Source organism: Mauremys mutica, chromosome 3 (assembly GCF_020497125.1).
Source record: "Mauremys mutica isolate MM-2020 ecotype Southern chromosome 3, ASM2049712v1, whole genome shotgun sequence".
Lineage (NCBI taxonomy): Eukaryota > Metazoa > Chordata > Testudines > Geoemydidae > Mauremys > Mauremys mutica.
In genome coordinates this window covers 15677762-15705528 of record NC_059074.1, presented here as the reverse complement: position 1 = coordinate 15705528, position 27767 = coordinate 15677762, and the positions used below count along the sequence as shown (strand labels likewise).

At 44.3% G+C, this 27767-nt stretch overlaps 1 protein-coding gene across 1 annotated transcript; it reads right to left on the bottom strand.

Annotated features, from left to right (window-relative positions):
- Window positions 1–707: 707 nt before the first annotated feature.
- RHAG (Rh associated glycoprotein) lies at window positions 708–26658 on the bottom strand. The gene is made up of 10 exons (XM_045008400.1): window positions 26291–26658; window positions 18266–18449; window positions 17089–17239; window positions 15718–15865; window positions 12464–12627; window positions 10973–11110; window positions 9789–9910; window positions 6369–6454; window positions 4686–4759; window positions 708–2417 (listed from the first exon to the last, which is right to left on the bottom strand). The coding sequence occupies exons 1-10, from the start codon at window positions 26436–26438 to the stop codon at window positions 2340–2342; spliced, it is 1293 nt and encodes a 430-aa protein (XP_044864335.1). The 5' UTR covers window positions 26439–26658; the 3' UTR covers window positions 708–2339.
- Window positions 26659–27767: the final 1109 nt, after the last annotated feature.

Here is a 27767-nt window from a genome sequence, read left to right as displayed (position 1 = left end):
TTACAGCGCAATAAAGCCACCAACAGCGCTGTATCTCACTCCCGTCCACACTGGCAAGGCACATACAGCACAGCATCTCCATGGCTACAGCGCTGCTTGTACTCCACCTCCCCGAGAGGAATAAAAAGAATAGCGCTGCTGCTGCAGTGCTGCGCTGACAGTGTAAACAAGGAATAATTTTAGTACGCTGTGATTGACCTCCGGAAGCTTCCCATAATCCTTTTAAGTGAAGGTTCTGCTCTTTGTTTTGTTGTGAACTCCGGGCTCTGGAGCTGCTTATCAAAAAAACAAACACAGCTCCTGTTTGCTGTGAATGAGCAGAGGTGGGGGGGTCCCTTTGGAACGCCCACAACTAGTGTTTGCTTGAGGAGAAGGGGAGGGAGGGGGCTTGAGGAGAGAAGCAGTGCAGCAGGCGAGGGGTCTGTTTCGGCAGCGGCTGCTTATCTGGTCTAGGAGGAAAAAAACAAACAGCTGTTGTTTGCTTTCAGTGAGTGAGAGAGGTGGGGGAGGGGGTCGGAACTTGCAAGGCAGCTGCTGACAGAGTGTCGGCTCCAAAAATCCACTCTCTCTCTCCCCCACGCTCCCTGTCACGCTCCACCCCTCCCCGTTTTGAAAAGCACGTTGCAGCTACTTGAACGCTGGGATAGCTGCCCATAATGCACCGCTCCCAATGCCGCTGCAGATGCTGCAAATGTGGCCACGACAGTGCGCTGGTAGCTGTCAGTGTGGACAGACTGCAGCACTTCCCCTACTCAGCTGTACGAAGACAGGTTTAACTCCCAGCGCTGTACAGCCGCAAGTGTAGCCATACTCTAAGAGTGACAGAGTTGCAGTGATCTGTCCATCCAAAGTATCTTTCAGGGCGGGCCCAGGAGGTAAGCCCGGGGGGGTCTCCAGCTTCAGTTTGGTTTCTCTGGCCCTTTGAGATTTCAAACAGCAAAAGAGAGGAAAAATCTTCATGTCCAGTACTTTTATTTCCCTCTTCCAGCATTCAAAGGGATGGGGCAAGTCCTTCTACATGTACTTCTCCATGGGTGGATGGAGCAATTAATGGCCCACTTAAATGTTGATAGCTCTCCTGGATGGGCTGGGGGAGGGGGAATTCCCTTGCATGGGTTCACAAATTCATAGCAAACATTTTCAAAGTTACAAAGTAAAACGTACATATTTTCTTATAGCCTGGAATATAGACATTATGAGTGAGATTAAGGCATGCAGCAACTTAGAAGCATCTCATAGAGTCTAAACATTAAAAACAGTCTTATATGACTAACACCTATTTTGAACAAAACTAACATACAGGTGTAATGATCTGGTCTCCAGCTATGAGTTTGTCAGTTCTTAGCTAATGCCTGAAGTCTTGAAAAGAGCTGGCACCTGCTCTGCCAACATCACAACCTGATTATTATACTGCTGCCTGGGATGTCTCACTGTTACCCATTTTTCATACTTAGAATTAGCTATAAATTCCCAATACTTTGATTCCTATCGCTTATCCAGTTTTTAATCTATGGCAGGATTCATCTCTTGACCCAGAGTGAGGTAAGGAAGGTTTCACAGAATCACAGGACTGGTAGGGACCTTGAGAGTTTATCTAGTCCACTCCCCTGCACTCATGGCAGGACTAAATATTATCTAGACCATCCCTGACAGGTGTTTGTCTAACCTGCTCTTAAAAAGCTCCAATGATGGAGATTCCACAACCTTCCTGGGCAATTTATTCCAGTGCTGAACCACCTTGACGGTTAGGAAGTTTTTCCTAATGTCCAACCTAAACCGCCCTTGCTGAAATTTAAGGACATTTTAGTGGAAAACCTTTTGGAAATCTAAATAACCTACACCAACTGATTCCCCTTCGGCCTCTAATTGATTACACCTAGTAGGTTAAAGGGTATGTTTGTAAGTCTTTCATGATTCAGCATGTTCAATGTGTAAAAAGAAACATTCCCAAATCTGAAATTTTGCAGTCAAATATGATACCAGGGTAAAAAGCACATTAGAAACACATAGATAGGAAATCTGTATGTTAAAACAACCTCAGTGATGACGGATGGTTAAAATACAAAGAATACTGCATATCAGTTAGCATTTTTCAGGTTAGAAAAATAAAATGTATATCAAGGATCCTCAAATGCGTTTGCATTGTGTGTATCACATTTGTCAGTGATGACATTCTAAATAAAGTTTGTTTGGGTTTTAAAAAGAATACAGCTATCTACACCTGCCTTTACGTATTGAAAAGAATGAGTGGTGTGCATGATATTTAGATGTTGTCTCTCTTTCAATTAGAAACTGGAAACAGCACCACGAGGACAGGAATTAATGATGGAGAATTCATCCTACACATTGATGTTGACTGTTCTGTGATCCCCAGAGTCACTGAACTGACCAGCAGGTTGTCTCTCTTCTGCTGGAACCTAGCATGGAAACCAGACAAGAGGTTAATACCACATCATGATATTTGGCCAGTTTTTCTCCTAGAAGTTACAGAGGTGATTCTACTTATATCATTGTCAAACATGAATAATCTACTAAGGACTGCTATACCACCCAGAGTGACCAAAGTTTGTGATGTTGCATCAGGCATCCTGTATTGAAGTTCCCAGATCTGGCTCATGCATTTCATTATTAACAAGATGACCTAGCCTGCCATGTATGCCTGTACTAAAATCAGCAATTATGAGTTATTTGCTGTCTTTTTAAATGGAACTGACTCAAAGCCATGCCAAAGGAAGTATTTTATAACATGTGCTATAACCATTTATATAGCATAAAGACTCCATCTGTGATTTTCAAAAAAGCCTAAAGGAGATTCTCACTGAACTTCAACAGGAGTTGGGTGCCAAACTCCCTTAAGATCCTATAAAAATACCAGGCTCTATTAGAGTCATGGGCTAATTAGTGTCATGGTCTTACTCAAGTAGATTCACTGGCTCTAGTAGGACTCTGTAGTGGTGAGGTGAGCAGGCCCATATTTATTGTTAAAATAAGGCTGAGTTTCTTTGTGAATCTTTCATCAACACTTCAAAACTTTTCCACTTGCTCTAATTGTTGTTGTTAAATATTTATATTATGGACACACATTTCTGGAACTTCTGCAATCTACGTTGCACGATTTCCCCAAGATCAGACAGAATCAATTACAGAGCTCTCAACAGGACCCATGTGTCTGGCCACTCATCCCAGACACTATCCTTTTTGATCACAGCTGACCCTTAGGCAGAAAGCTTCCCTGGGCCACTGGATCAACCAAGTTGCATTTCTAACACTGGAGTGGTTTGTGTTTCCCAGCGCATTACTGCATTCTCCTCCTCTCACCAAGTAAATAGCCATGATTCACATACAGTACAAACAGTTTAGGCCTGGTTTTAGAAGATATATTGACCTAGCTACATTGCTCAGGGGTGTAAAAAATTCACCCCCTGCATGTTGTAGTTAAGCCAGCATAGCCCATGGTGTAGACAGGTGTAGCCTGATGGAAGAATTCATCCATCAACCGAGCTACTGCCACTAGGGGTGGGGGAGATGGGAAAACCCTGCCCACTGTCTAAGAAACATCCACTCTGTGGTGCCAGTGGAGCTGTGCTGTGTTACCGCCCATTGTGTAGACATGCCTTTACTTCCCACAGAACTTACCTCACTTACCTCCTCTGATGTTGCACTTTACAGGCTCACACTAACACACAACATTCAGGTATTTCTCTCTTCTTCCAGCACATTTTTCACCTGAGTTTGCTGGTGCTCCCCTCTCCCCAAAATATAACTTACTGGAGACCTTAGCTCTGACAAACGCTCATGACCAGAACATGACAGGCTGAAGACAATGCCAGCTTCTAAGGGGCCAGAAGCTTCCTGGTGCCAAAACCCTTCTCTTTGAAAGCTAACTGTAATCTTTGGTATACTCTTGACTTGGGAGGGCATGGTGCCTATTGTTGTTTGTGAGATTCCAGTGCCGAGAGGCCATAATTGAGATCAAGGCCCCATTGCGCTAGGTGCTGTACAAACTCATAGTAAGAGTCTGTCCTTGCCCTGAAGCACCTACCATCGAAATAGACCAAACAGAAAAAGTAAAGTGACTTTCACATTATCCTCATTTTACAGATGGGGAAGTGGGGTATACAGGCAGTTAATGACTTCCCCAGCTTTACAAAGATAGAGCCAGGAAATGAACTGAGATCTGATGAGTCCTAGCAGAGTGCCTTTACTATGAGACCTTCCTTGCACCTACACTGCAAAGCCTGAGATTTTCTTCCTGGCTCCCCTCTCCCCCGCAGCTCTGTCCCCAAGGTTTCTCTTTATCATATGAAACAAAAAAAAGAGTTTGTTTTTTAAAACCATGAGCAATAACCATCTCCTGCTATGCAATGAAATGGATTTCAAGAGCTATCTCCTTTCCAGCCTGCCTATAGAGGGCCCATCTCTCTATTCCTCCTCCATTCACTTTCACAGCTGTAGCACTGAAAGTCTTGCGATTTTGGAGGCGAGCCTGAGAAATCCTAAACCTGAGATTAGGCAGGATTTTTTAAGCCTGGCTCCCATGTGTAAGTGAGTTCCCAGTTCAACCAAGATTCAAGTCCTCCCTCTCCTACTAGGAAAACAGAATTGCGTTGTGTTGTAATCTTCTAATAAAAGGCAATGAAAGCTGCACTTCCTGATGGTCTGATTACTCCGCGGTTATATCCTACCTCCCAGTAAACGGAGTCGTCATAGCAGTTCTCATCAGGTGCTTGTCCCAAGAAAGGCAAATTTAGAACCAAACCTGCAGGAGAGAAAATACGGTGAACCACAGTACTCAAACCTGCCATAACAGATGCATAAGAGAGAGCCTTGGAGGGGGAATCATGGCCTTTGTCCTATGGCCCTACCTACATCTCTGATTTTGTACTTCCGGAGAGGTACTGACTCCCTTTCAGAAACACCCAGCATCACAAAGGATCAGCCCCTATATAATATCAAGCCACTCAATAGTCTAGGCAGTGCAGGTTAACACTTTCCATTATAAGACCCTAATTTCAGTTGCTTATAGCTTTTCCAAACATAAACTGTTTGGACTGAACTTTTCCATGCTGAGGGTCTGCCTCGGGCTGAATCTTTTTTTGGAAAGTATCAGCTAAAAGGGCTCACGCCATTTCTGAGAATAAGGTTAGGGAAAAATATGTTTATTCCCTTCCCTCCCATGTTAAAAAAATTCTTACAGCTGTTTCATTGAGAAGTTCTAGCCTTCTATGCTTCAGGGCTTGACATTTGGCATGCGGTTGCCCGGGTGTTTGGGACGTGCCTTTGACTGTGCTTGTGACAATCAGCTGAAATTTGGTCAAATTCTAAGCCTTTGAAACAATCAGTATGCACATGTTTAGTAGAAGCTGGCAGTTAACTTCTCTGAAGAGTTCATATTTACTGAGCATGGTCCATCCCCATACAGTTCCTACCTGAAACTCAGGCATTCTGGGTTCAATTCCAGCTTCTGGGGAGAAGTGTTCACTAGTGACTACAGAGCCTTCTGCACCAGCCTGTCCCTGTCCAGCTCTGCTTCTATTCTCCCTTGTCACCCACCCCAGCTCCTGTCCTGACCCTCCCACTACTTCTTATACTTCCCATCCCATTGCAGGTGGAGTGGGAAGTGTATGTCATTAATTAAGTATATAAGTATAATGAATTAATTCTGCTATTTCCTAACATCTGAGTACTTCACTTTATAACCTTAACCTTTTTTACAGCATAGGTTTTTGGTTTTTTTAAGATCATATATACATATAAGCTTGCTGCCTGATTCTTGGATTTCCATGCAGGATTTCTTAAAAGTGTTGATGGTTTGGAGACGATATGTTATGTGTCTCCTATTGAGCACCCACAGATATACTGGAAAACAAACCAGAAGCTTTTATTACAATTCCACAATCAGATCCTTATGCCTGCGCAGATTCTCTGTGCGTATCCAGCTACATGGTCAGGCATTCCAGCCTAAAACTGTTTCCTTAACCTATCTGATTTACACCCACTGGCATACAGATAGATAGCTATTAAATTATTCACTGTTCCAAACTTTTATTTTATTGAAGGTTCCTTAATTATGGATAAAAAAATAAATAACCCAACTGCTAAGTGACATATATCACTGGCAACAGCTTCAAGAAAACAAGAAGATTCCCAATGCGATCCTTATTTTAAAATTCTTTATTGAAGGTTTAGCAGTGGGTAAGGTTGTGCAGGAAGTCAGACTAGATAATCATAGCGGCCCCTTCTGGCCTTTAAAGCAATCAATCTGTTTTTTGGTTGACATTGTTTGCACCACAAAGTGCTACCTGAGGATGTCTCTATAGTTTGCATCTTTCTGACCTGCATTTGGGTGCTGTTTGCATCTTACTAACCTGCAAATGCTCCTCCTACCAAAGCAATCCCAATGGTACAACCCAGGGCAGCAGCCTGCATGGGAGCAGAAGGAGAGTCAGTCTCCCTGAAAATGAGAAAAAGGCAAATGACAAAATATTAAAATACCATTGAGTTTCCAGAGCTGGTATTCTGCTAGCTTATACGCATGTTTATCATCATCCCCTACTGGATGAGTGTGATTTTTAGGGAAGTTCATCTGCAGGAGAGCTGTGCTTTCATCACCAAAAATTGAAACCATGTAAATTTATTCACTTTGGGTTTCATTTCAAACTCAGAGCGTGGCACAGACTAGTTGAGAGGTTTACTGAAGTTCCTCCATGCAAAAAGAGCAACGCTATATTTTCATGCAAAGTTTCCATGAGAGAAACAGGGGAGCACAGTGTACGATGCTGTCAACTGTTGTGATTTTATTGTAGTAGTGGGTTTTTTCAATTCAGGCTGCGGATCCTAGATTCAGGTGAGTTTGTGAGAATTTCTTCTGTCATTAGAAAACAAAACTAAGGGCTTGTCTACACTTACCAGGGGTTCGACGCGTGGCGAGCGATGCATCGGCGGTCGATTTAGCGGGTCTAGTGAAGACCTGCTAAATCGACTGCAGATCGCTCTCCCGTCGACTCCTGTACTTCACCTGAATGAGAAGCGCAAGGGGAGTCGACAGGAGAGCGTCTCCTGTTGACATAGTGTAGTGTGGACCCCGCCGTAAGTAGATCTAAGAACGTCAACTTCATCTACGTTATTCATGTAGCTGGAGTTGTGTAACTTCGATCAATCTCCCCCCCTAGTGTAGACAAGGCCTACATTTCTAGCTCTTGTGGGTGCAAAGAAAAGAAAAGAATGAAAATGTGGCCTGAGTGCACCCTAAAGGTTCAGAAACCAGAAGACAAATAAAAAGAACGCCTCTTCCCCAGTTTTTTTTTAAATCTCACTATTTTAAAGCCAATCTCATGATTTATGACCATTCAGGATAAAATACAAAATAGCTGCCAGTGACTGCAGAGGGGAAAGCTTCTAGAAGTTTAAAGGTTCAGTATACAGAAAATCATATCAGTTACATAGCTCAATACACCATGCATTCAAGCAAGGGTAGGGCCATTTTATGGTTCTGATCTGTACCAGGGGGTTGACAGATTTACTCTGAATTGTTAGGTATGTTTGGCTTTGCAGGTGTGATTGCATTGAAAATGCCTAAGATATGACTGCAGTGGAAGAGGTGGCTTGTAGGACCCACTGGATTTTGCACAGCTCTGTTGTGTACTAGTGAGGCTGTTCTTCTAGGTCATTGGCAGGGGCCTATAGTTCTGGTGTCAAAGATCATGAATCTTATGCCTGGTGTGTCATGTATGTGATTAGCTGTGACGTCTTTATGTAGAGAAGCTGCTAATTTTGGACAATTTGGGCATGGAAAAATATATTTACATTTGGGCACCCCTGTAAGAATCACCTTTTAACTGCAGAATCGAGGCAGTATTTAAAAAGGTCTGACATCAAACCAGAGGAGCATCTTCTGAAAAGAAATAGCGTTTAGGGTGACCAGATGTCCTGATTTTATAGGGATAGTCCCGCCATTTGGGGCTTTTTCTTATAGAGGTGCCTATTGACCCTCACCCCGTCCTGATTTTTCACACTTCCTATTTGGTCACTGTGATGTTATTGACATAATCTGGGACCATATAGAACATGGTTGCAAACAAAGTCCTGTAGTGGCATCGAATCTTGTATGGGGGGGGGGTCAAATGAGGTGTCTAAGACAAGGTTATGATTTGCTGGTTATAATTATGGTGTCTACATATGTATGTATCATTTTTGTAGTTTAAGTTACGAATATTGGCTCTATACTGTACCTCAAACTTATGCTATGCTTCTGGGTGACATCCCAGACAAGTTGGTGTTAGCTCTGCCTAGCCTGCTTGATGGCCCATTAAGGACCATCAGCTATACAATTGACCCATTGAGAGGAGGCAGTTATGCCTTGTAACTCAGCAGAGTATGCAGGAATTTGCCCATGTGACTCCAGACTCCATTTTCCTGTAATTTTCCACAGTAAGAACAGAGAGGTGTTCTTACACCTGGAAAAGACTATAAAAGGCTGATGTCTCATCTCCATCTTGTCTTCAGTCCTGCTTCTTACCTCTGGAGGGATTTTGCTACAAACTGAAGCTCTGAACAAAGGACTGAATGACCCATCCCAGCGGGGGATGTACTCCAGAGACTTGATTTGAACCTGCAGTTTTCTTCATCACTGCTACAAGCCTGAACTAAGAACTTTGCCATTACTGTATGTAATTGATTCCATTTAACCAATTCTAGCTCTCATCTCTATCTTTTTCCTTTTATGAATAAACCTTTAGATTTTAGATTCTAAAGGATTGGCAACAGCATGATTTCTGGGTAAGATCTGATTTGTACATTGACCTGGGTCTGGGGCTTGATTCTTTGGGATCGAGAGACCCTTTTTCTTTTATTGGGGTGTTGGTTTTCATAACCATTCATCCCCATGACGAGTGGCACTGGTGGTGATACTGGGAAACTGGAGTGTCTGAGGGAATTGCTTGTGTGACTTGTGGTTAGCCAGTGGGGTGAGACCAAAGTCCTGGTTTGGTTTGCCTTAGAGGTGGAAAAACCTCAGCCTTGGGCCGTAACTGCCCTGTTTAAGCAATTTGTCCTGAATTGGCACTCTCAGTTGGGTCCCTCCAGAACTGTATTGTTACAGTCACTCTATCAGTGTTCATGCTCCTTTTGTGTTTCTCCTGTGCACATTCTCTAACAAATGGGTTTTCTGTTCCTTGAAACAGAATTTTTAAGTGATTGTTCAAAATAGTGACCAAAAATGTATTTCCAATTTTCAATCCAAAGGATTTGCACTGGAAACCTGATTCAAAGATGCAAATAGATAACCCAGGATCACTTTCATTGCATGGACATGCACCTAAGGGGCAGAGGTAAGGCTGTGAATAGACACTTCCTGACTTTTTAGTACTTAACTTGCAACCTTAAGTTTGCAACAGGACAGTGCCTGATTCTCTCTCATTTACACCAGGGTAAATCAGCAGTAATCACATGGAAGTCTACAGAGTTAACTGGATGTAAAACAGGTATAAGCGAGGGGAACACCAGGCCCATGGGTTTTATATTTAATATAAACTGTATGAAATCTGTTATACAAAATGCTTATGCAGAGCTACAGGAGAGGATTCAGTTTAGTCAGTCTGATCCCCCCATTAAAGTGGTGAAGGGGAATAAAGGCATTCTTGGGAATTGCCTTGGTTCATAGTCGAGTAATTCTAGATCCAATACTGCAACAAGGGACTCCATATAAAACATGGAAAGAAAACAACGTAGAATGCAACTTCACTAAAGAAGACTCACTTCCACTTTCTTTCTTTCTTTCTTTCACTCACCTCAATTTGACATGTGCCACAGCGGCAATGATGCTTGCAAGACCTCCCAGTAATCCAGGTAAACCATGTAAATTATGGACACCACACGTGTCATGAATTTTCAGTTTAGAAGAAAAGAATGGCTAAAAGGAGAGGGAAATACACTTTCATGTCAGGGTATGGGCTACAGGTTTCATTGACCAGTTTTGCTAGGCAAATTAACTGGGGGAGAACATGAAATATCAAAATATGTTTCCAGGACATATTTGCGGGGAGGGATAGCTCAGTAGTTTGAGCATTGGCCTACTAAGCCCAGGGTTGTGAGTTCAATCCTTGAAGGGGCCACTTAGGGATCTGGGGCGAAAATTGGTCCTGCTAGTGAAGGCAGGGGGCTGGACTCAATGACCTTTCTAGGTCCCTTCCAGTTCTAGGAGATTGGTATATCTCCTATTATTATTAGGACCATCCGTAGGGGGGTGCGGGGCCTGGGATGGAAGTGATGATACTTCCTGGCCAGAAGTGACCGGTGACTTCTGGGACCGACCACACTGGGGGTGGGTAGGGGAGGCGGCACTGCTGGGCTCCAGGGATTTGGGGCCATGGCACCTGCCTTTCCGGGGCTGGAGAGGCTGCAGCAATGCTGTCACACGCTCTCCCTCAGGTGGAAGGGGCGGGGATCCCCCAGCCAGCAGTTCACCCACTGGCCAATTGCACCAGCCCATGGGGCCCCCCAAAGTGCAGGGCCCCAAGTGGTTGCCCCGATTAGCCATCCCCTATGTATAGATATCTACATGCCACCTAAAGCTGGCTGAAAATTTTCCAAAGGAATGTTTTTCTGTTGGAAAATTCTGTTTCACTGAAATCACAACTTTCTACTGAATATATCAATTTTGGTGAAATTACATTTAGAAACCTATGGAATGAAAATCCTGAGTTTCAGCCAGCTCTAATGCCTACCCAATCCCTTCATCTCCCCAGGGTTTGGGATCCTTATTCAGGATGGCAATTAAGAACATGTTTTAGTCCTATTGGCTTCCATGTAGCCCGCTGGCTAGGTCTCAATGTCCGTACAGACCTGATTCTGATCTTTCTGCCTAGTAAATCAGGAGTAACTCCAGTGAAATCAATGAAATTACAGTGCCGTGAAGCTAGTGTAAGAGAGATCAGAATCATGTCCTGCATATTCTACTTTATTTTATACTTACAGTCAAGAACTTGAACCCGATGACAGAGATGACACCAGCAATACTACCAATTAACATAGCACCAAATGGGTAGATGCTCATGTCGGCACAGGAACCCACTGCTACTCCTCCTGCTAGGGTGGCATTTTGAATGTGAACCTGTGCAAGACAGAAAACCCTGAAGAGTTAAGATGACAGCAGGGACTGGAGACCAGGTTTGTATGTGAATGACTAACAGCACAAGCCTCCTCTGTCTTCACACGTGATATTTACATTGTAAAGTATTTATCAGTGAAACTTAAAAGTGCATCTTCAATACACTGATGTCAGACTGAGGCAGTCAAGAAATGAATTACGACCAGCAGAGGCCTGGTTTTGATTCTACAGCACAATCGCTGCTCTGTAGGGTACAGGGACTGGATATGTACACAGGGACTGGATATGTAGATCCATGGATCCACACTAAATCCATCTATTGGCATAAGGTGAGGTTACATAGGTAGTTAATTAGGCTGCTTAATTTTCAGAGGCAGTTCCTATGCATCTTCCCAACCCAGCCCTCAGGCAGGACAGCTTTGAGGGAGGTCACACGCCGATACCCTTTAAAGACATCCTCCCACTACAGGGAACAGCAACAGTAGTTGGGAGACTAGCCAGGATCTGACTTCCCCATTCCCATCAGCTAGGACATTGTGGGGGAGAAGGACATCCACTTTTTCAAGGTCAGCCCCACCAAAGCTACAAGGACAGCAGCAGGGACCACGACTCCTCTGTCCAGTGTGGATCGAACCCCGGCGACCCCCTCACCCCAGTGGTCAGCTTTAGGGAGGTGGGAGGAGGTGGCTTGCCCTTTTGAGCCCCCCTTCGCTCCCTCAGTAGCACTGGCCTAGGGCACTAGAGTGCCCAACACCAGCCAACTGAGGCGGGGGGTTTGCTCTGGAAAGAGTCCAACTCAAACTATCACTTGAGGGAACACTTGAATAGAATGGTGCAGCGTGGACCCAGGCCCCAACTGCCTTCCGGCCTAAGGGGCTCCTTGTGGAGATGGTATGTTGCCCTAGAGGGCATGAGGAGGGACTGTCTTTGCCACTGACCCCAATGTGGTCCTCGCTTTCCCCTCCCACATGTCCCCACCCCTGTAGCCAACCCCAGTTGGATTAACAGTTGGGTTTTAACCCTGGCCCTTCAGTACTACAGCTTGAGTCAATGGATTAAATCCCCTAGCCGGGAGCTGTAGCAGACACATAAATCTCAATGGATCATAGCCACTAGAGGGAGCGGGGAAACATGCACAGAATAGTGTGGGTTTCACACACACACACACACACACACACAATACAACCCTAAACTTTTTTGAACCATAAACAAGGGTCCTAGTTTGGTCTGAGTTTGGAGCAAAGGCTCCAGCTAGTTCTTACATTTTCTGAACCAGCCCATCCATGGACAGCCCTCCATCACTGTAATCCTACGCTAGATTTAATGCCAGACATGGGATTTTGACGTGACTCTTACCATATCCAACTTGCCTCTGTGTTCGACCAGGCTTGAGAGGGCAAAGGCTGTGAGTGTGCATGCAGCCATAGAAAAGTAAGTGTTAATGATCGCCCTCTGCTGGAGATCAGGGTGCGCAATGGCAGAGTTAAAACTGGGCCAAAACAGCCAAAGGAAAAGGGTACCTGCATGAATGCAAAAAAAATACAACAACATTAAATCGCAGGAGGGTTTTCAATGTCAGATACTCCATTCGGCAGAACAAGACAGCCAAGAGCAGGAGAAGGGGGAAGTGCAATAAGAAATGATTAGACGATTGGAAAAATGATGGACTATTACCCAGAAGCTTTTGACACCAGAGATGAAAGAGAAGACAAAAGCAATCCCCCAGCCCATGTGACCTCCATTATCTTCCTGTGATGTGGACAGGAATTCAGGATGGTCAGATGCTAGTTCTTCCAAAGACTCGCTGAGTAGCCCTGCTTACGTCACTTCGAGTAAGATTCTGTAATGCTCAGTCACCCTGAGTAGGACGTTACTCCCAAAGTAACTTCTAGGGAAATCCGCAGAGAAAGACTCCTCAATGTGAATAAAGGTGGCAGAATCTGGCCCGTAACCTCTTTCTGTCTCAGTTTCTCTAGCTGTAAAATGAGCATCATACTAGTACTTACCTACTTAGCAGGATGTTAACTCATTAATTAGAACTGGTTGATAGTTTTCCATTGAACCTTTTTTTTAAACAGAAAATTGACTTTTTCCCCCTAAAGTAATTTTTTTTTGCAAAAAATGAACCATCACTGAAATGTTCTGTTTTCTTTTTTGCAATGACAAACCAAAACATTTTCGGTTGCATTGAAAACACATCTGCAGCAGAAGAAAAGAAGTGTGCTGCAAGGAGAGAGAGAAACACAAGTCTCTAATATAGCAACATTAGTATTTACACTGTATCAGCAGCAGGAAGGAACAGCTGACCCATTATTTTGACAATCCATTTCTCTTAGGCCTGGTCTACACTATGCGTTTAAACCGGTTTTAGGAGCGTTAAACTGATTTAACGCCACACCCATCCACACTAAGAGGCCCTTTATATCGATATAAAGGGCTCTTTAAACCGGTTTCTGTACTCCTCCCTAACGAGAGGAGTAGCACTAATATTGGTATTACCATATTGGTTTAGGGTTAGTGTGGCCGCAAATCGATGGTATTGGCCTCCGGGCGGTATCCCACAGTGCACCACTGACCGCTCTGGACAGCAATCTGAACTCGGATACAGTGGCCAGGTAGACAGGAAAAGCCCCGCGAACTTTTGAATATCATTTCCTGTTTGCCCAGCGTGGAGCTCCGATCAGCACGGGTGGCGATGCAGTCCGAAATCAAAATCCAAAAAGAGCTCCAGCATGGACTGTATGGATGTGATTGCTGTAAGGGCAGGCAAATCTGTTCTATCAGAGCTCCATTACAGAAGACGAAATTCCAAAGCATTTTTTAAAAAATCTCCAGACAGACGCCATAGCAGGGACTCAGCGCACTGCTGCGTGACAAGCATAACGGAAAGCCAAAGAATCAAATGGACGCTCATGGAGGGAGGGGGGACTGAGGACTCAAGCTATCCCACAGTTCCTGCAGTCTCCGAAAAGCATTTGCATTCTTGGCTGAGCTCCAAATGCCTGTAGGGTCAAACACATTGTCCGCGGTGGTTCAGGGCATAGCTCGTCAATGTACACCCCCCACCCACCCCCAGAAGTAAAAGGGAAAAAAATTGTCTCTTGACTCTTCTAAATGTCACCCTATGTCTACTGAATGCTGCTGGTACACGCGATGCTGCGGCACTCAATTGCAGTATTCTCTTTCCCCCTCTCTGGTGGTAGATGGTGCAATATGACTGGTAACTGTCCTCATCATCAGCCTTGTGGCAGATGGTGCTGCACAATAGGACTGGTACCCGTTCTCATCATCAGCCTGTGAGTGCTCCTGGCTGGCCTCAGGTGAGGTCGGCCGGGGGCGCCTGGGTAAAAAACTCCTGGTCATTCCCAGTAGATGGTACAGAATGGCTGGTAACCATCTTCATCGTAGCAATAGGGGGCTGAGCTCCATCAGCCCCCGCCCTTCATGTGTAAAGAAAAGATTCTGTTCTGCCTGGACTATCATAGCAGCGGGATGCTGGGTTCCTCTCCCCCACACTGCTTAATGTCCTGTCTGGACTATCATAGCAGCTGGAGGCTGCCTTCCCCTCATTTTATCTCACTAACAAGTCACTGTTTCTTATTCCTGCATTCTTTATTACTTCATCACACAAATGGGGGGACACTGCCACGGTAGCCCAGGAAGGCTGGGGGAGGAGGGAAGCAACGGGTGGGGTTGTTGCAGGGGCACCCCCTGTGAATGGCATACAGTTAATCATTTCTGCGGGATCTGACATGGAGCGGCTGTGCTCTCTGGTTCTCTGATACACTGCTTCTCTAGTACACTAGCCCTATATTCTAGGCAGGACTGATTCTGTTTTTAGATACCATAAAGGAGGGATTGACTCGGGGAGTCATTCCCATTTTTGTCTTTTGCGCCCCTGGCCGACCTCAGCCAGGGGCACCCATGATAGCAGCAGACGGTGCAATATGACTGGTAACCGTCTCTGCTTGTCTTTTGCGCCCCCAGCCGATCTCAGCCAGGGGCACCTATGACAGCAGCAGAGGATACAGCACAAAAGGACTGGTAACTGTCATCTCATAGCCAATTTACAAGGGTATGGTAGATGGTACAGAACAGCTGATAACCATCTCTGCTATCATGCAAAAGCAAATGAAGGCTGCTGTGTAGCGCTGCTGAATCGCCTCTGTCAGCGGCATCTATTACACATACGGTGACAGTGACAAGAGGCAAAACAGGCTCCATGGTTGCCATGCTATGGCGTCTGCCAGGGCAATCCAGGGAAAAAGGGCGCGAAATGATTGTCTGCCGTTGCTTTCCCGGAGGAAGGAATGATTAACGACATTTACCCAGAACCACCCGCGACAATGATTTTTGCCCCATCAGGCACCGGGATCTCAACCCAGAATTCCAAGGGGCGGGGGAGACTGCGGGAACTATGGGATAGCTACGGAATAGCTACCCAAAGTGCAACGCTCCAGAAATCGACACTAGCCTCGGACCGTGGACGCACACCACCGATTTAATGTGCTTAGTGTGGCCGCGTGCACTCGATTTTATACAATCTGTTTTACTAAACCGGTTTATGTAAATTCGGAATAATCCCGTAGTGTAGACGTACCCTTACTTACCAATCATGGCAAACATGTCCGAGTGGTAGACTGACTCTTCATTTTTATGTCCCTCTTTCAGACCAGGACGATACAAGACTCGCGCTGCAGCCAATCCAAAATAGGCTCCAAAAGCATGGATAGTCATTGATGCTCCAGTATCAGTGGCCTGCAACAGGGAAAAAATGTGAACCTAAAACTGGCACCATCCATACTGGGAACAGGGAGGGGGTAGGGTTCCAATAGAGGAGGAATTTGGATGGGTCTGGTTGTGCACCTTCCATGGTGGAGACCAGAGTTAGAAGTTCAGGCTACTACAGAGAGACACAAGTAAGGATTAAAATGGGATCAGTAACTCTTACCCACCATTTAAACAAGGCACTTTTCTAGTGATCATCTTTAACACTGCTTCACAGTTCTGTTGTTTAACAGAGATCGACCCAAACCTAAACTCTGCCCCCCAGCATCCCTAAAGCTTGGGAGGGTTCACACAATCCCAGTCCCAAATTTCAAGTTGCTCCTCGTTTACTAGTGAGTGAATCAAAATTCCAGATCCTAGCACCCTCAGATTTTTGGGGTTTGGATTGGAGTTCTGTGGCTCGAATTGCATCTCTAGTTTTTTTTTTAAATTACCTTATATATTATATGCTGTGAGAATTATCTGCCAACTGTTAGCCAGGCAGTACAATGTTCTAGAGGAGATGCTGGGCAGATATATACAGACACGGGAGATACAAGAGGAAAAACATAGTTTAGTGTCAGGGATGGATGACTCAAAGATTTCTTGTCTTGGGAGCAAAGTAAGGTCTGAACTAAAGACAATGAAAAGAAGTCAGGAGATCTCCAAAGATCTGGACGAGCAAGTTTCATATTGGTCATGAGACTCTCTCTCAAAGGTAGATGGTGCCATTATTTTCAAAGCAGCTCTCTGGGCTCTCTCATGCAGAAAACCAGAATCATGCCTATAGACCTAGAAGTCAACTGCTCTTCATAGCTCTTTGAAAGCCATTTGTCAGTTATATACAAGATATTACTATCACCTTTTACCCAAAGGAGGGACTTCAGGAGAGGACTTTGAAGATTCAGCAGTCACAAGTTACGCTGTAGCCAGGAGTTAGCAAAGAGAAAGATAGAGGAATTGGCAAGTGAGTTGAGGAAGACAAAATTGTGTTACACACACTGAAGCAGTATCTGAGTTTGAAGCTAAGCAATGAGATATCCGGAGAGGAGATGACAGGTGGGGAAGTGAAGAAGAACAAGGAGGGAGATTGGATTCACCCTATGACAGAGCAAATGAATGGGAAATAGAATTCTCCACACACAGAGAACTGTTTACTTTAACTGATGGAGATAATAGTAGCTTTTCCTCCTCAGTAAATGTATATTTCCTACCCTTAATACGTTCACAACAAGATGTTCATTGCATGAAAAGATTGTGATCTCCAGAATGGTCATGATCAGCATCTGGACTGGACTTGTTTTCCCCAAGACAGCTCCAAATGAAATCAAGACGGTGGCTGTACTGAAGTCTGCATTTATCATACTGTATTTAAGAAAATAAATAAAAACAAAAACCAGTTTAATCTGACGAGAAATGAAATGGATCCCCAAACTTGTATCAACACAGTCCATAAAGCTAGAACACTCGAAGAGTGAGATATCAGTTCTGCTAATTGTACATAAAAAACTCCTTACGACTGTTTCAAAGTATGGGGCCCAACACATGCTGTGGGACAAATAGTGTGTCCCAAGGAAGGTTACATACATGCACAGACTGCATTCTTGCCAAGCAGAATGAAATCATGAAGAAAAAGTCAGCTGAATCAAGGCAATTGAAGACACACAAGAAGATTGTTATTATCTAATTGTTATTGTCGTTGCTGATGTTTCCAAAGGCAACTGTAAGATGAGTAACTCCCTTGTTCTGGGTAAGATTCTCCTCTTGGGATACATCGGTGTAGCTCAGCTCTGAAATTCTACTCCCCCTGTATGTGCCTTTCTCCCACTGTCATCAGGGATAGATTTGCCTGGGTAGGTGTGGGAGGGGGTTAGTGTTAACTGGTTATTGGAATGGAATAAAAGTATGTTAACTAGAGCTGGGTGAATAACTGATTTTGAATTTGGCCAGGACAAAACTCAGAAAACATATTTGGCTCCAAAAATATTTGGAATTTGTCAGCAAATTGGAAAAAGGCAAACTTCAGAAAAATGTCTTCCTCATAACTATTGGCCTTATGGTTGGGGCACTTGCCTGGGATGTGGAAGACAGAGGTCTGAATCCCCGTTCTGGATCAGGGACTTGAATACAAATCTCCTCCCTTCCTCAGTGAGCATCCTAACACCAGGCTTTGGGCTATTACGGGGTGGGTAGCATGCAATGCCTTCTGTTAACACACACACACACACACACACACACACACACACACACACACACACACACACACACACACACACACACACACACACACACACACACACACACACACACACAAAAGCCATTGCAGTCAGGGGATTTTTGGTGTTAAATTAACTGGGAACACCATTGGGCCTGAGAGAGAGTTACACTTACCTTTCGATGCCAATATTAATTGTTTGTTTCTTCATGTGCCAAAATCCTTGCATCAGGGTACCCCACTGGAGTCCAAGCGCAGCAATGAGCATGTTGATACCGACACTGCTGAATCCATATTTCTTCAGGAAGGTCATTAAGAAACCAAACCCAACAAATATCATCACATGGACATCCTGAAAGACTGAAAGGACCATGGGCCGATAAAACGGAGGTATTTGGGGCAAAGGATAGGCAGTTCTTTTCCTACCTAGCTGCTTGGCAGAGAACTATGCCACCCAACCAGTGCTGACAGCCAAGATATAGATAGAAGCCACCCAAACATTCTTGCTGTCTGAAAGATGAGGAGATCTTTGTACTGCAGTTAATGAAAATGTTATTGTTAAAATTGTATTAAAAATTGCAACCTAAATTCATTATATTAATGTGGACATTTACCAATTAATAAACAAGACCCCCCCCGCAAACTTCACTCTTCTACAGTGCCTTACATACCTCTCAAGGATTGCTCTGCTCCCAAAAGATCTGAGTCCCTTTATGAATATGAATAACGTATGTTTCAATCTGAGTTTGACTTTCTAGTCAAAAAATTACTAGGGAATAACTTATTCTTTCAGTCTCCCCAATCACATAAAGGTGTCTAGCAACAACAGGGACCGTGGGCATTGTAAATGGAATACTTAGCTTGAAGATCCATTCTCCACGAGTATTATTTTGCACACTTTTCAGAGTAGCAGCCGTGTTAGTCTGTATCCGCAAAAAAAACAGGAGTACTTGTGGCACCTTAAAGACTAACAAATTTATTGTAGCATGAGCTTTCGTGAGCTAAAGCTCACTTCTTCGGATGCATAGCTATGCATCCGAAGAAGTGAGCTTTAGCTCACGAAAGCTCATGCTACAATAAATTTGTTAGTCTTTAAGGTGCCACAAGTACTCCTGTTTATTTTGCACACTATTTCTATTAGAACTACCACCAAGTCTGCATTACCACCTTGTGCCACAAGAGAGCGCAAAATGCATTCAATGAGCTCTAATACAGTCGAAGCCATTATATGGGGAGAAGCCTGCTTATTGTCTGCAGATAGGCGAGTCAACATTACATTGGTGAACACTTAAAATCAAACAATATTTATAAACAACTTAGATGAGGTCTCTGATCAAAGTGCTCTATGGATTTTATATGTACTGTCATATTATGGTCCTGATCCTGCATGGAATGCACACAGGCAGACACCAGCACCTCCAGGGAGCCCCACTGAAGTCAATGGGGCACAGGTGCTGACCTGCACTCTTCTCACCACAGGAGGGGGGGGTCTATATGCAGATTATACTCAGGGCCTTATCTTCAGACTGGACATTCTCAGATTTATTTTATAATGTAGGATCCTCTCCTGACATCAATATGGGATCTCCCGCTCCCAGGGGCGGTTCTAGCAATTTTGCCGCCCCAAGCACGGCGGCACGCTGTGGGGGGTGCTCTGGCGGTCACCGGTCCTGCGGCTCCGGTGGACCTCCCGCAGACGTGCCTGCGGAGGGTCCGCTGGTCCCGCGGCTCCAGTGGAGCATCCGCAGGCATGCCTGCGGGAGGTCCACCCAAGCCGCGGGACCAGCGGATCCTCTGCAGGCACACCCGCGGGAGGTCCACTGGAGCCGCCTGCCGCCCTCCTGGCGACAGGCAGAGCGCCCCCCGCAGCATGCCGCCCCAAGCACACGCTTGGCGCGCTGGGGTCTGGAGCCGGCCCTGCCCGCTCCCCCACCCCAGAACTGCACCCAAACCTTTCTGACAATCATGGTCGTGGTTACTATTTATTTTTAAGGGTTACACAATAGTCTTAGATTTTCCATTTTGGAATGTTGATTTACAGCTGAATTTTTGATTGCGATTTAAAAAAAAAAATGTTCATCTTGATTTGCTCGCAAAACATTTCCCTTCCTTGTAAGAAGGCAAGTTGAAATGACCCTAGAAGGTCTGACTGTGTATAGTATAAAACATATATATGATTCAGTGACAGTGAATTTTATTGTTATGTCAATGGAATATATTTATCCATTCTGTGTTTCACAGAACATCTTGAAATAAAGAACAGGTTCTCTGGTCATTCTCTCTGCTTGGCAGGGCGGCTGCGGTAATGGTCTCGGATAGTATGAAAGAAGATCAAATAGAGTTTTGTTTCACCAGACTGAAATGGCGGAATTAACACATACACATGGACCACAATGGAAAACACACAAATCCTCAGGGCTGCCCAGAGGATTCAGGGGGCCTGGGGCAAAGTGGGAGAGCGGAGATAATAAAAGGCACCACCCACTGCGGCGCTTGTACTTACCGGGTGGCGCTCGGAGTCTGCAGCGGTGGGTTCTTCACTCACTCGGGGTCTTCAGCAGCACTGAAGGACCTGCCGCCAAAGTGCTGCCGAAGATCCGGACCGCCACCAGGTGAGTAGCCAGGGAAAGGATTCTCGGCCAGGGCTCGTTGGGCCCCCGCGGGGCCCAGGGCCTGGGGCAAATTGCCCCACTTGTCTGTCCCCCCTTCCCCCCGACGACCCTGCAAATCCTAGAGGATGCTTTTCCTCTGAGGACTAGTGACAGGTTGTTATTCTCTAAGCTGGCTGGCAGATTTAACTACATGACTTCTATTTGTTTCAATGGAAGTTGTGTGGCTAAGTCCCCTAGAATTTAGCTTTGAAAATCTCAACCACAGGATCTTAATGCTTTACTTCATGTGGAATAAGCACTCTTCTGTGGCCTCAGTGTGAATGAGTTGGTCATCAAGCCTATTTCTCTAGGTCATAATCCTTTTGAAGTCCCTCTCTTTTCAGCAGCACACCCGTAACCTCTTACAGGCAAAACATTAAGCTCATAAATTCATAGATGTTTAAGGCCAGAAGGGACCTTTATTATGATCATCTGGTCTGACCTCCTGCCCAGCACTGGCCATAGAATTTCATCAAGTGCTTTGGCCAAACAGTTCCAGCTGATTTCCATCTCCAAAATGTCCCACTGCAAAGACAGAGCAGGCATCTTCCCTACTCTTTGCATATTCTTGGCTGTGCTTCTGCAGCTACGATTTCAGGCCCATTCGCCACTGGAAACTTCCATAGCTGAATAACAAGCCTAGAGAAACATCCCCCACTTGTTTATAGAAAATCTAGCAGCGGCCTCCAGGTAGCCAGTATTAGTAGTGAATTAAACACCTCACACAGCACCAGAGACCTCCCTGATCTGATCTTAATCCCTCACTTAAAATGACATTACCAGGATCTTTCAGAGCAAACCATCACAAGCAATAATTCTCCCCAGATTCAGGGGGTACAACATCCCAGAAGGGCTCAGGCACAGATGGCCACTGACCTTTTCTTTTGAATGAAAGAGACAAAAGTAAGTTGATGGGTTCTGGATTACATGCCAGAATGATATTCCTGGATAATCAAATGAAGTGACAGTTCCTGTTTCCCCCTCATTTGGAGACGCAAGGGTCAAAATCAATAGGAAAAAAAAGTTTATAGCTGCTCTACAGATATTACTAATTATTATTATTATATTTTATTATTGTCAATTCTCCACCCCTGCAACCAACAGCTTGTGGGATCAGGGCCTGAAATTGTAAGCATAAAACAATGCACAGAATTTATGAAGTGTTATGACCCTTGCAAAGCCATTCCATGAAATCTGTACAAAGGATAAATCTGTAAAAGCTGTATGAAAACATCTATTGTGGCTTTTATACAGAAACAGCCTATTTGCTCCGCTTCCACAGAAATGAATGTGAAGCTTCTCTACAAGTAAGTATTTGAACATGTTGTGATGCAGCTCTCCATTTCTTTTGGTCAAACTCACTGCGGGTGTAAGAAGATAGAGCGGATTTAACCCTTGGTATAACTAAATTGACTTCAACAGTTACATCACACATGAATTTGACACACTGCAGTGACAGTTGCATCACAACACAATTGAATACTTATTTTTTCTCAGTCAACCTAGACATGTACATTCTCTGAGAAACAGCAAGGGCAGTAATCATGTCCCTCACAAAAACAGCCCTGAACAGCATTTTTCCCCCTCCTGGTGGAGGTTATGGTTTGTTCTATCAGACTATTACTTGCTATTGTTTGCAATCTGTTGCTTAATTCACCACAGAAACAAAACAAAGAAGTCTGTTTAATCTAAACAATCAATAATGTCTATATATAGCATCCCAGTACTCCATGTCTTGAGAAAAGAATACTGGAGGGACCAGATAACAGTTTTCTAATATGTTAAGGGCTGTTATAAACTCAGGCACCAACTTTTTTCTGCGCTGGTGGGTGCTTGTACCCCCAGCCCAGCCCTGACTCCACCCCTGCCCCAATGAACCCACCCTAACTCTGCCCTTCCCTGCCCCTATTAGACTCCTCCCCAAATCCCCGCCCCAGCCCCACCTCCTCCCCCAAGCATGCCGCATTCCCCCACTTCCCCCGTCCCTCCCAGGCTTGCCCCGTGAAACAGCTGTTTCATGGCGCAAGTGCTGGGAGGGAGGGGGGAGAAGCAGGACACAGCGGCGCGCTCAGAGGAGGAGGCGGAGGCAGAGTGGAGGTGGAGGTGAGCTGGGATGATGGGGTGGGGTGGGGAGCTGCCGGTGGGTGCAGAGCACCCATGGAGTCGGCACCTATGGTTGTAAAGAGGATGGTGATCAATTGTTCTCCATGTCCACTGAAGGTAGAACAAGAAGCAATGGGCCTAATCTGCAGCAAGGGAGATTTAGGTTAGATATTAGGAAAAACCTTCTACCAATAAATTCTGTAATAGGCTTCCAACGGAGGTTGTGAAACTCTCATCATTGGAGGTTTTTAAGAACAGGTTAGACAAACACCTGTCAGGGATGGTCTAAGTTTACTTGGTCCTGTCTCAGCGCAGGGGGCTGGACTTAATGACCTTGTAAGGTCCCTTCAGCCCTGCATTTCTGTCTATGCTAGAAAGTTTTACTGAGTGTTAATGAAAATTAAGCTAACCATGATCTAGGGTAACATTTTCATAAGAGCCCAAATACCATTTTCAAAGCTGTCTTAGACTCCCTGGTGCCTAAGTCACACTGCCTTTCATTGAGGCTCCTAAGTTTCTTTTGAAAATGGGACATAGCTGTTTTTGAAAAAAATCCCCCTAGCCCTTAGTACAGACAAGCACAATTGTGTTTAAAAACACAGTAACTGGTTGGTGCTTATCCTAGGCACTCCTAAAGGTTGACCAAGACTAGCTAACACGTTTTAAGCATGTCTGGCTTTTTTCTACACTAGGTTCAATGCCCTGTTTAAAATTTTGTCAATTGATAGATTTTAAGGCCAAAAGGAACCAATATCATCGTCTCATCTGACCTCTTGCATAGTGTAGACCAGAGAATCTCACCCAGAATCTGTCCCCAGCCCACAGCTACTTTTTGAGATACCTTTGAGAAAGACGTCTTGTCTTGATTTGAAGATTCCAAGTGATGGTGACTCTACGGCATCCCTGGGTAATTTGTTCCAATGGTTAATTGCCCCCACTGCTAAAATTTATTCATTAAAATGTGTTAATGTTAAATAAGCATATTGACTACGAATTAAATTAATCATTCAAAGGTGTTAATTAATACGTGTTTGAAACACTACCCATTTTCCTAGTGCAGACACGGCCATTGCAATGATTGGCAGGTCTGTGAGATTCTGGGGCAGTCCCCACCTCAATACTGCCCTCTCTTGGTTCCTTCCCTTGGGGATGTGTAGGAAGCCCAGGGTCTGCATAATTTAAAACCAGACTTGGCTGGACCACTGTTTCATCCAGACTCTGATAGGGACCAACACCTCCTAAAAGTCAATGGTGCTAAGCTGATCCACACCAGCTACTTCTGGCCCATTTCTTCCAGTAGAATTTCGTCTGGGGTATGTGCAGGGCCCTCTACTGTTTTGGAGGGATACTAAGGGGCTTGTGAAATACAGAGTTTGTGAGCAGTATCTTGAGAAAGACGTGAGATAGGCAGGTGCTGTTCAAAGCCACCACACGCAATTCTGCCAGTGCAGCCCAATGCTGATTTAGCAGTTCCACTGCCGGGTCACTCTGCATGACTGTTGATCTCCGTGCAGGAAATGTGTCAGTTCCATAGAGATTCTCTGGGGTGCAAAATAACTAATAGTGACTTCAGCTGAGACCAAGGAGAGAACAGTGTTGCATAAATACTGGTGTCAACACAACCAAGTGAATTTACACCTGCTGAGGATCTGTCCTAGAGGCTTTAAAGTAGAGTCAGGCCCCTATTCTCTGCTCAACAGCGTACACAGGCCATGAAGGTGCTGCAAATAGCTGGGGGAAAATTCCCCTGGTGCAGGGCAGCTGTATGTAGTCCTGTGCTGCCCTAATTCCAGTCCCCAGCCAAAGAGGTTCTGCTAGGACCTGTAGGAAGAGTTTTATAGCACTCAGCACTATGGAGACTTTTACACTTCTTATCCTTGCTTTCAACACCCTACGTGATGGGGTCTCTGCCAATGTCATGGGCCTGTTCTGCTTTCATGTCCTTCCTCCACTCGTACATCCTCTCCATGTCATCTAGGATGCCAGACGTGATAGCCCCTTTGTCCCCTCCTCCTTCTCTGCAAGCTCTTATACTTGGAACACCATTCCAAAATCACTTAGACAAGTCTCCACCATCACCTCATTTCAATCACTTCTGAAATTCCATTTCTATGGCATCACTTGCAGAAACGAGCATGTCTGTACTTTAACGTATAAAACCAAACACAATAGGAAAACAGAGAGGAAGTATGGCTGGAGCCCTGCTGAACTCTGGCAATCCCTGGTGGACGTAACAGCATTTTTTGAGTGAGTTACCATCCTATATAAAGCGGAGCAGCCTCAGAACTGCCATAATTGACAGTAGGGTCCAAGCAAAGCCCTGGCAGCCCTGAGAATTGAGAGAGGAACCAGGTGGTATAACGCCACTTTTTTCCACCCCTGGGTCCTGTGTTCAGTACAGTTCTGGATTAGGTGCTTAGCTGCAGGCACTGAGATTTCATGGGCCCCTTGAAGTCAATGGAAAGACTCTCAGACTTCAGTGCTCTTTGGATCAGGCCCCTGGTGCTTAGATATCAGTGATGGGTTCATTAAAAACACTTGAGATACATTTAGATAAGAGATGGGAGACTGAACTAGAAGGACAATTGCTCTGCTCTGGGACGGAAACTCCTGTATTTCTGTTCCAAAGAGAATACTCAGGCCTCAGGGCAAAATTTTTTCTCTCAGTGACTCTGCTGCATTGACTTCATTAGGGTTGCCCCAATGTAGCTGACTTTGACCCTCCATGTTGGTCAATTCACATCTGAATAATGTACTGTTTTCCCAGCTCCCCCACATGGAGAATGTACCATTTACTCTATGAGCAGCACAGTAACAGCACATGACTAATAGAGTGGAATCAATGAAAAGAGCCCATAGTTCTGTCCTTCCTGTAACAGTCACTAAAAGACAAGCTGAAATAATGCATCAAGAATGATGCCTACTAACATTTACCACACTAAGGCCCTTTTAGTCGAAAATAAACATTTGAGATTGCAGTTTCAGAAAAGAATATCTCAGCTGATGTCAGCAAATCACACAATCCCCATTCGTAAAGCGTCCTTGCTATTATTTTATTCCCATGGATCAGCTCTTCGTGAGAAGAGAAATAGAAGGCAAACTGCAATATTATTGTCCAGGCAAAAGAACCTCCCAAGACAGCTTCAGACTTTTACAGCGTAACAAACATAAATGCATAAGGATCGTATGTTATAACCTTCCCAAATGCCATGATTCAGCAAGTGGAACCCTTCGAACTAGGGCTAGAATTCTGGTTAGTGGTAACTGCATACCCTGCCCAATCCCTGGTGCCGTTAGTTACAGAATAAACAGAACAGAAGAGTTGATAAGCAGCAATAAAATTCATTTTAACAGATGAGCCTGAATTCCTGCACAATGCTAGTGATCACTCAATTGCAACCTCAGCTTCTCCAAATCTTACCCTGCTATACAAACAATAATACTTACATGGATATAGTGATAGTTTATCCTTTTTGCTGGGCTGGTTGTCTTCATATCTTACAAATATCCCAAATAAAACAATAATTAACACCTCCAGAAAAATCGCCAGGATAGAGAATTTGAACCTCATGTTGGTAGCAAAGGCTGAAGGCATAGTGAGAGTGCTCAAGGCTGCAAGGGCTTGATAAAGAGAGAGGTTTGCTGTTTGCCTTCAATGGGGCTGGATGATACTGCCAAGATGAGAGACTGGCCCAAATGTCACACCCAGCAGGGGAGGGGTGTAATCGGGTTCAGTTAGTCGATTCCTATTCCACAGGCTGCTTCTGGGTATGAAATGTTATTAAATGCTAAAGCAAGCCGGGTGACTTACATGTTTCATATAATTTGTAGTGCAAAGTTTCTCATCTAGTTATTTTCTAGTAGTAGATAATGTTGACATTATGGTACTTTAAAAAAAAAGGGAAAACAGCAATTTGGAAATCTGGTTCACATAGCTATCAACTCCAAAATGCAGTAGCACGTAGTCATTTCACCAAGACATAAATTGCTCTAATTAAAAAAGGGGAAAAAAAACCGTTTGTCTGGTATGACGTCTGAGAAACCACTTAACCCTTAGCACTAGGATTATCTTGGCACAAAGAATTGGTTTTCCTAAGTCCTAAGACGCACCCCTTGAGCCTGTTTTACAATCCTTAAAGCATACAAGAATAAAGGAGAAAAAATTTTAATGAATAATTGTTTAAAGGGGAAGAGGTTAAACACCCTATTTTAAAAAACACCAATGTCTTTATTTGTTACAAATAAGGCTTAGATTTCTAACACCAAAGGATTTTTAAAACTGTCCTTTACATTTCAATATTTAGGTTAATTATGCTCTGGTTCACACAGGAATTATTTCAGGGATGTTCTGTGGCCTGTGTTATGCAGGAGGTCGGACTAGATAATCACAATGATCCCTTCTGGCTTTGGAATGTAGGAATCTATAGTTATTTGTTCTTTGCATTTCTCTTCGCTCAGACAGAGAAAATAGATCAGTCAGTAAAGCTGTTGCAACAGCAAAAATACGGATTTGTGAATATTTTCTTGATAAAAGATGAGGTTCATTAGGATTTGAGGGGGTAATATTACTCCTTCAAGAGTATTCAGACAGCTACTGGAGTATTTGTGAAACTGTTTGGCAGTCCTGAAAGTTTTATGTATTTTAATGCAAACTTTTATTTGGAGGAAAATACAACCTAGAAAGTTCCCTACTTGTGAGGGAGGAAAACTTATTTCCCCCTACTAATTTGCCCCTACTGTTACACACTCTTGTCAACTGTTTGAAATGGGCCACCTTTATTACCACTACAAAAGTGATTTTTCCTCCCTTGGTATTCGACTGTTAGTTGAATTGTCCCATTAGACTGATCCCCTACTTGGTAAGGCAACTCCCATCTTTTCATGTACTATGTATTTATACCTGCTACTGTATTTTCCATTCCAT